Below are 9,294 nucleotides of genomic sequence, written 5' to 3'. Positions count from 1 at the left end.
TAACTCGCGATTATATTTCTCAGTTGTGATAAAATGGTTTATCGGTGTTTAAGTTAAATAATTTTCAATAATAAATATCTTTTTCTACTAATTATCTTAAAAAAAGTGAAGTGTGAAAATGTGAAAAAAATCATCCTCCAACAATGGCACCATAACCTCTTAATACAGGTAAAAATCAACTTTTTTACAATAACTATTTCATCTAAAACTATTCAATTATTGTATTTTTTTGTAAAAATAATCTGTTTTATTTTTTTCAGAATCTAGAGAGGCAACGAAATGTAAGTTCATTTGAATTCCCATTACGTAAACCAGGTAAAAAAAACTATATATAAAAATAATTTTCATATTGTTAAGAGATAAGAATTCTATTACTTTCATAAATAAATTTATTAAATATTTTTTATTATGCATTTAAAATATATTACGGCAATATGAATAAAATTCATCTCAAATTTAACAAAAAGTAATTTACAAAAAATTTGTCTATATATAAATAATACTTATAAAAACAATATCTAAAACAATATCAGAAGTCATAATATAATTAGTCAATAAATTAGTAAAATTGAACAAAAGGACATTATTAGAGATCAAAATTTATAATAATTCATTATGAATGCTATCACTCTGATGTATAAATATAAATTATTCAAGAATTTGTTATTAAATTATTTGAGACGTTTCGTGTTGTATTGCCAAGAATTGAAGGATAAATTTAAGAAATTCGTCAAAATATCACGCGAATTTTATAAGTTAGAATCAAATTATTAAATTTCATAACAAATATAATATATATATAAATAGAATATTGTAGAAAAAAATGTACAAAAATTTGCGATTATTGAGAAAAATCGATAATTGATAAATTTAGCAAATGATCATAAAATGAGCAAGTACCAACCAGCGCTACTTGTCGATCTAAATCATAATGTAATTCTCGTTGAGCAAGTTCTTCTGAATTTAAGAAAGACCAATCACAACCATATGAAATACTTGAATGCTCGTTATATTCCGCTAATATTTGAGGACGCTCAAAATTTTCACAATCAACTATTCTAAAACCTCCATACATACATGCAGCCAAAAGATGTTTTCCATCAAATGGGTTCCATTTCAATCTCCAAACTCCTCCAAATAAATTCGTCTCCGAAAGGGGAAATCTCATTTTTCGCGTGTCCCATAACCTTAAATATTCGTCATAGCTAAAACAATTATTATTATTATTAGTTTAAGAATCTTCAATCAATTATTGTTTGTACTTTTTTTTCTCTTTGTTAAGGATTTGATTATTATTCTAACATATAAATACATAGAAAAAATTAAAAATTTTAAACTACCTTCCTGACGCTAATGAACGTTGTTGTCTTGGATTGCAATGAATACTTGTTACTCCAGCCCAATGTGTTTTAGACATCATTAAAGGTGTATCGACTCTTATGTCAAATGATTTAAATTTGCAGTCATCAGCGCCTTTAAAAATATTTTTATAATTAAATTAATTTTCTCTCGACAATAATATTTTATTTTTAATTAAAAATTAAAACTAATTTAAATATTAATTAGATCAACTAATTGCATATTATATCTACCAGAGTAAATTATATTTGAGTCCCAATAATCAAAAGCAGATATCCAAGCCTCATACTCGTGACATTCAAAAGTTCGAAGTTTTTCAACACCTTCATTGGTCAAACGAAAAACACAGATTGATCCAAGTGATGTACTGACAACAATATTAACTTCACAATTATAATCAAAAGCATTTCCCATTGACCAATCAAGTGATAAAGATAAAGAATTTTCTGAATCTTCAACTTGAACTTTTTTAATTAATTCTAAACTTGGATTCCATTCGTCGACCAATTCGTGAATTTCCAATATTCCTTTTGATGTTACTATTCCGAGTAAAATTTTATTACAAATTCTCGTATGGGCCCATTTCATATCCAGCACAGCAGCACCTTCATAGCTGTGTAACAAATTTAATCTTCCATTTTGAACGCGAAAGAGATAAATTTTCCCTAATCTTTGTGTCAATTCTTGTTCATCATCTGTGTCTGCCTCTGTTAATTGATATGTTCCACAGACAAATACATCTCTAAAATTTTCAATTGGACACCATTCCACAGAATCTGCTGAAAGTTTTGTGTCAAACGATTCTAATGTGTTAAACATTTTCTGAAACAAAAGAGTTATTTCGTTTTTCATTTGGAAACATTTTGTGTGTCGATGATAAAATAAAATTGATAATTTAAACTCCTAATTGTAAGAATCGATATCAGTCAAAAAAATTTTTTTTATTAAATAATTAATTTAATTAAAAAATACATTTAAAAAAGAATAAAATTGTTAATAATTAAATTTTTATTTTTATTAAAATAAAAAAAAAAATCGTGAAATTGTTTTTTGGCATGGACTAAAATACGTTATGAAAATTCTTTACATCTTAGTAAAATTATTTCGTCTTTGGAAAGTCGATTTCTTAATTTGCGATGATAAATAAATAATCAGTATTTGTCTTCACAATTTATTGTATTTAGCAATTTTGTATACAATAAGTTATGTAACTTTTACAAAAAGAAAAGTTTATGGCACCGTTAATATCATATATAAAATAGTTCGGATTTCTGTTACATTTTCTGTTTTATTAACAGTTTTCAAAGGTACAAGTAGCAAATTACTAAAAGTAAATTGTCTTTGAGATTTATATTAGAAACTTTAACATTATAACTGATTGTTACTATTATATTGTAATTATTCAATTGTTAATTATACATATCACTTGTTTTTAGTTGCCTGAGTAAAGTGGTATTAAAATATTTAGGAACATTTCTTTTACTTATAATATAATTGACGCACTACAAACTTCAGTCGTTAAATTATATCACTAGAGATGTAAAAAGTTTTATTTTTTGTTAAATATTGTAAATATGGATTTCTTAAATTATGTTTTAACAAATTTGCAAGTATAAAATATTTCTATTGTTCAATTTCACATCTCTAAAGATATTAACATATATTTGACAATTATTTTAAATATACCACACATTTTAAATAATTAAAAAGAAATAGTAATACTGAATATTTTGCAAAAATCTTAACTATACAAAAATTTGGTAACTATAGTCTTTTTCTTTCTATTTTCAATACAAAGTATCAAGGCTTTTTTGGTCGTACATAAGTGTTTTAGTATTTCCTCTTAAGTCTTTATAATTTTACAGAATAAAGTTTTTTTTTTTATTTTGTACTAATTAACTTTTCGGCGAGAAATTCGAAAAAATTCTATTCATAACTAAGGAGACAAAAAATTCCGTTAATTTAATTTAAATAATTTAATTTTTTTAAATAAATAAAATAACTGATATTTTAAAATATCAGTAAAAATTATTTCTATAAGTCTTTTTGTATAGGTAAAATTATTAAATAAATTCTACTTGAGGTAGAAGAATTTTTGGATTTCTCTAGATTTACTGATAAAGAAGTGTATAGAAAAATATTTCATATCTTCTCGTCGTATTTAATTTCAATTTATAATTAAATTAAATTAATAAGAATATTCTTCAAAATTATTCTTTGAATTGAAAAAAAATTGTAAATAATCAGTGTTGAAAATTTTTTGGACACTCACTATTTAAAATTTAAAGTCGTTGTTTAATTTGATTCGGAATTAAAATATTTTTTTCATAGTAAATTTTTCTCTGAATGAAATATTTTAAGGCTATTTTGTTATTGGCGAGCACTTTTTTCGGCTTCAATGAGACATTCTTTGACTAGAATACGAGCATGAATGAGTCCACGTTTTACACGTTCGGCAGATGATCGACTGCCAGCATATGAAGGACGAATATCTCGGCCTAGTTCCTCAATAACATTAAGTAATTGAACATATTTCGATTGTTCCGAAACCGAAGGAACTGTTGTTTGACGAGTAGAATTCACATTTTCCGGAATATTAATTAAATGATTGTAGTTTGATTGTCCAGATACCGTGGGAACAGTAACTTGTGCAGCGCGATGTTCTCTTTGAAATGCTCTTGGGTTAGGAACAGTAATCAATGGTTCGGATATTTTCACAGGACCTTCTAGCGACCCTTTATCCATTGTTGTCTCGTTTTTAACCATTATGTTTTTGTTTTTAACTCAAAAAGGTTTTAAGAAATCGAAACCCCAAAGACGACAAGTATTGATTAATTTTTACTCGCGTCGAGATGAAAAATTTTCTGGAAAAATTGAAATTATTTATCGTTATAAAACTTTTCCCAGAATTAATTTATATTGGACAAATATTATTTATAAAAAATATAGTTTGAAAAACACGCTTTCTTAAATTCAGTGAATAATATGTATATATTTATCTCCATGCCACAAAACTAACCTCAAAATTATGAAACAAATGTTAATAATATATTATAAAAATGTTCTTACCTGAAAATTTGAATGACTTATTTTATTGAAGGTTACATCGATTTAAAAAAAAACACTTAGTAGTATAATGAGCACTTTTTTTTTGTTATTTAAAATTAAAAATTTTATTTCGTCACTTTAGTTTTCTTTGATTAGGACGCAAGCAAAACGTAAAAAGGGAGCGAAAAAGGGCAGCTGTGTATGCAGGGGGAAGGGGGGAAAAAATATCGAAATGAGGAATCGATCCTTAAAAGACCGATGAATCGTTTGTCTATCGAATATTTAAATTAAAATTATTTTTTTTAAATATAAAAAAATAAATATCATTTAAACTGAAAATATTAAATTATAATTATTATTAGATGATTTTATTAAATTTTTGATTTCAATTAATAAAAATAATAAAGATTTTAAAAAAAAACTTAGAATTAATATTATTTATATATTTTTCTTCTTTGACTTTCATAAAAGAAAAATATAAATTAATAAAACTAAAAATATTATTTACATCTTATAAAATTTTTTTTTATTCAATGATACTTTACATTTTCAGTATACTTTTTCTTTTGGATAAAATTTTCTCGTGATGTATAACCGCATGTATAAATATACCTATTGTGTATCAAATGAATTAAAATTATTAATTATTTCTTTTTAAAGAAAAAGACAATTCGAAATAACAAATTTAAATTTCATCATTGAAGGCGAATGTATTAAACTTTTTGTATTAATATAGTTATATAATTGAAAAAAAAGTTAAATAACAAAAAAAAAAAATGAAAAATTATTACAAAGTTTATTTTTTTTATCTATAATAGAAAAAATTCTCTATCCGAATACTATGCTTATATCAAAGTTTCTATATATAAATAGCTTAATGCTTTATTTACTTTGATTTTAAAGCTGCGCGCTTTGTTAAAATATGGAATTTTTTTAATTAAGATTGTAATTGCAAAATTTTTATAATAATCTAAGGCGCATCATTTAAGAAACTGCTCATGATGCTGCTTGATATACAATATTTTCCTGTTAAACGAGAAATTAATTTTTTAATTAATTCCTAAACAGATCTATACATATATAAAATATATATATATACTAATGTTCTCTCTCTTTTTTTCACATCAATTATTAAACATGGCAAGTGCCAAAAGAATATAAAAATATATTTTTTCGATAACGACGAAATAATTTTGATTATAACTTTGATTTTTCAATTAAATTTTATAAAAATTCAAATATAGGATAAAAATTACATAAAAGTCTAAAATCAATAAACATATTTTTTTTAATGAAAATTGTAACTAAAATTAATATAGTAATTTTTTTATGAGTTGCAAATTATTATGGGAATCTTATGATAATGTTTCTTTTTAATTTTGTAACTTTTTAACGTATTTGGACCAAATTTTTTTTTTTTCAATGTAGCGAATAATTTTGCGGAGAACTTCTTTTTTTTATCTGCGAGTTTTAATTATAAAGTCTCAATTTAAGTGGTAGCTCATCTGCTGTCAGAGGCTACTTGTTAAATATTGATAACATTGCGTATAAAAAAGATTTCTAAATATATATATTTCTTTTTTTTTTCATATAAATTTTTAGCAGATCATTGTCGAGCGTTATGTTCAGTTTCAAGTAAACATTCGCGTACGAGAATTCTCGCGTGTTGAATGCCCATTTTGAGTCTTTCAGCGGCACTACGACTTCCTGCATATGAAAGACGAATATCTCTACCAAGTTCCTCGATGATAACTAATAATTGGGCATATTTTCCCTGACCAGGCACTGACGGAAAATTAATGGTATTTGATGGGCTAGGTTGTGGTGCTACCTGAACGTTCTGTACATTTTGCAGATTTCTTGGATTTGGCACTGTGATCACAGGTTCGGGAATTCTTTGAATTTCTTGTTGTTTAGGAGGCGGTGGTGGCGGCGGTGGTGGATCATTTAATTTTGTAATTGTTATTTCATTTAATTTTGCCAATTCAGTGAGTTTTGCCATTTCGGCCATTTTTGAATATTCAGGCATTTTAGTAATGTCATTTTGTATACTTGCCATTTTGATCATTTCATTCATTTTTGTTTTTTCATTCATTTTTGCAATTTCTTTTGCCATTTCATTAATTTGAGCAATTTCATTAAGTTTTGTTATATCATTATTGTATTTGGCCATTTCGGTCATTTTAACCATTTCATTGAGCTTTGCAATTTCATTCATTCGTTGAACTTCATTAATTTTTGCCATTTGATTCATTTTCATCATTTCATTCATTTTTGCGATTTCATTCATTTTTGAAATGTCATTATTATATTTTGTCATCTCTGAATATTTAACCATTTCGTTCATTTTTGCAATTTCATTCATTTGCATTTGCATTTTCATATATTCTGTTGTTTTTGCATATTCGGCCATTTTTTCCATTTCATAACGTTTAGCCATATCTTGTGACATTTTATTGAGTTCACTCATTTTACTGAATTCAGCAAGTTGTGCCATTTGTACAATATGCTCGGGTACTTTTCCTCGTTCCATCATTTGTTTGAGCTCGGCTGAAATTTTGTTCATATTGAGCTCGGACATTTCGGTGATTGTTGTTGTGTCGGGTAATTTTGAAAGTTCGGCAATTTTTGATATTTCCCTTGCCAAATTTTCATCGAGACAACGCTTTTTTTTTGCTCGATGTCGCGCCATACGTTGTGCCTCTTGCATACGACGTATTGCTGCCTGTTCCTCAGTTTCTTTTGCTCTTGAATTCTTCATTCTCTCGGCGTTTGTAAATAATCTGAGAGCACGTTCCTCGGCTGTCTCGGACATTAGTCTCTCACGTTGATATTCACGCATTTCCCTTACCTTTGTGAGGTAAGATTTTTTCTTGTACTTAAATATAATCGACAATTTGGCACAGGGCACAAACAATCATTTAAATTGTAATTCATGTTTGTTCTCGTGAATTTCACCTTCTTTTTTATAATCCTGATTTCTGAAAAATATATTTTATAATTAATTATTTTGTAATTTTTAAAAAATTTAATTATCGTTAAATTTTTGTTTAAAAAAATACCTACTTATAAATTAAATTAATCAGATATAACATTAATTAGATTAAACTATTTCTAACCTGAAAATCATACACGTATACAAAAATCAACAAATTAGACAAGTTTTTGTCACATTTTGGGGAATTAAAGCTCAACAACTGTCACATACATCAATAATAAAATTTGCAAATATTAAACACTACATAATTTAAAACTTATCAGAAAATCATTTGTTTCTAATTTTTTTTAAAACAAAATAATTAATTTACTCGAGCATAATAGAAAAAAAAAATTTTTTGATTTTCTTATCAACTTTGATAATAATGATAATAATACAATAAAAACAAAACACTTTCTTAGAAGCAAAAACTCACGTGTGAAATGGATTATTACAGTGAATGATTAATAATGATTATTAAATTATTTCAAAAATCGAAATAACTTGACATATCTGAGTTGGTTCAATTAAACGGTTAATTAAAGACATTATAATAAGTATAAAGAAATATCAAGCTTCGCGTTCTCCTCTGATTTGAATAAAGAGGTTCGACGCGATAATACCACGCGTGCGCGAAAAATTAAGAACGCTGTCTTCTCCTCTTTTTCGAGGCCAATCACAACAATGGCCGACACAATTCGAGCAATTTACCAAAAAAATTGACAAAAGTGCTTTTTACCGGTAAATAATTAATTAAATTTTTATTATCTTATATTATTATCATTTACACTTACACTATTTTCCTATTACGTTGTTTCATTAAAAAAATATTCAATTATCACACAAGTTATCTCGTAGACAAACGCACAAAAGTAAAATCAGCCGACATAAGATCTTCGTTCGGGAGAGCCACTTTAAGGGTCGCCGATAGGCTGCGTGTGACGTGGTTGCATTTATTGACCATAAACCCCTTCCTATAAACTTGTGTCTACAACTTCACGACGGACAGGTGTTTGACGCTAACAGAAAAATTATTGACCTTTAGCCGATAAGAGGTTGGAAATTATTAACTTTCATAAGTTTTTCGGAGCAAAGGACAAAAGTTTAGGGATGAAGTTTCAAAAAAAAAAAAAAATTCAATTATTCATCTTTTTTTATTTCATTTCTGATATGAATTAATAGTTTTTCAAATTATAAAAAATTAAAAGGGTCAAGAACAATAACGTACGTACCTTTAAGAAACCTTGCTTCTTCAACGATAGAATTAAAAATTGTCAATAGATTTTCAGTGCTTTTTGAGGGGAAGTGGAAAGGTGGAACTGCCAATGACCTTTCAAAATTGAATTTAAAATTTCTATTGTTCCCGTTTTGATGTTTTATAAAATGATTTTTTAAATATTGAAAAAAATAGTTTTTATAATACAATTATTTCTGATTATTAGAATAATTTTACTGTTTATCATTTTGTACGTGGAATTATGTTTTTTTTTTTTTTTTTCTTCAATATTTAGTGATAATGATACTTGACATTGTGTCGCTTATTTGACTTGTTCAGTGTGATATTATAACTGTATTGCGTAATTAAACCTAAAATTAGCTTATGAATTCTTTCCTCATTCGTGGAAATTAATAATTTTAGAATATGTGTAAATTTTTTAGATTTTGAAGGACTAATAACAAAATAAAAATTATATTTTTTTCAATAAAATCTGTAAAAACGTTTATTAAATTTAAAATTTTAACTAATTTTCTATTATAATTTTAAATATTATTACATTTATTAAATTTAATATCCAGAGGAATAATGTCTCGAGTTGAGTTCCGTTTCCAAAAGACAATCTTTAACTAAAAGTTTTGCTTGTACAATTTCGGTTTTTAATTTTTCGATAGAATTTCGACTTCCAGCGTAT

General features: G+C 26.0%; 3 protein-coding genes across 4 annotated transcripts; all 3 read right to left on the bottom strand.

The window, feature by feature from the left end:
- Nucleotides 1–386: 386 nt before the first annotated feature.
- On the bottom strand, nt 387–4,616 carry LOC127285464 (diphthine methyltransferase). Its single transcript, XM_051311491.1, has 4 exons — nt 4,429–4,616; nt 1,593–2,181; nt 1,341–1,473; nt 387–1,205 (listed from the first exon to the last, which is right to left on the bottom strand). Exons 2-4 carry the CDS (start codon nt 2,176–2,178, stop codon nt 842–844), a joined length of 1,083 nt encoding a protein of 360 aa, XP_051167448.1. The 5' UTR covers nt 2,179–2,181; nt 4,429–4,616; the 3' UTR covers nt 387–841.
- LOC127285447 (cyclin-dependent kinase 2-associated protein 1-like) lies at nt 3,730–4,125 on the bottom strand. The gene has a single exon (XM_051311461.1). It carries the CDS (start codon nt 4,123–4,125, stop codon nt 3,730–3,732), a length of 396 nt encoding a protein of 131 aa, XP_051167418.1.
- Nucleotides 4,617–5,184: 568 nt separating the features above from the next.
- Nucleotides 5,185–8,779, bottom strand: LOC127285463 (arp2/3 complex-activating protein rickA-like). 2 transcript variants are annotated; one of them, XM_051311489.1, is made up of 3 exons: nt 8,617–8,779; nt 8,179–8,403; nt 5,185–7,388 (listed from the first exon to the last, which is right to left on the bottom strand). In XM_051311489.1, the coding sequence occupies exon 3, from the start codon at nt 7,247–7,249 to the stop codon at nt 6,014–6,016; it is 1,236 nt and encodes a 411-aa protein (XP_051167446.1). In that variant the 5' UTR covers nt 7,250–7,388; nt 8,179–8,403; nt 8,617–8,779; the 3' UTR covers nt 5,185–6,013. The 2 variants fall into 2 exon arrangements, with proteins under 2 accessions (XP_051167446.1, XP_051167447.1); XM_051311490.1 differs by lacking the exons at nt 8,179–8,403; nt 8,617–8,779 and adding an exon at nt 7,821–8,006.
- Between the last annotated feature and the right edge of the window lie 515 nt (nt 8,780–9,294).

Source organism: Leptopilina boulardi, unplaced genomic scaffold (assembly GCF_019393585.1).
Source record: "Leptopilina boulardi isolate dan_hultmark-lab unplaced genomic scaffold, ZJU_Lbou_2.1 LbouV2_333, whole genome shotgun sequence".
Taxonomy (NCBI): Eukaryota; Metazoa; Arthropoda; class Insecta; order Hymenoptera; family Figitidae; genus Leptopilina; species Leptopilina boulardi.
The sequence above is the reverse complement of the archived record's forward strand: the minus strand, read 5'-3'. Positions and strand labels throughout refer to the sequence as shown.

Coding starts and splice junctions, on each gene's coding strand:
- LOC127285464 (XM_051311491.1), bottom strand. CDS start 2,178: ATGTTTAACACATTAGAATCGTTTGACACAAAACTTTCAGCAGATTCT. Junction 1,474..1,592: donor CTCAAATATAATTTACTCTG/GTAGATATAATA, acceptor ATATTTTTAAAG/GCGCTGATGACTGCAAATTT. Junction 1,206..1,340: donor CGTTCATTAGCGTCAGGAAG/GTAGTTTAAAAT, acceptor TAATTGTTTTAG/CTATGACGAATATTTAAGGT.
- LOC127285447 (XM_051311461.1), bottom strand. CDS start 4,125: ATGGTTAAAAACGAGACAACAATGGATAAAGGGTCGCTAGAAGGTCCT.
- LOC127285463 (XM_051311489.1), bottom strand. CDS start 7,249: ATGCGTGAATATCAACGTGAGAGACTAATGTCCGAGACAGCCGAGGAA.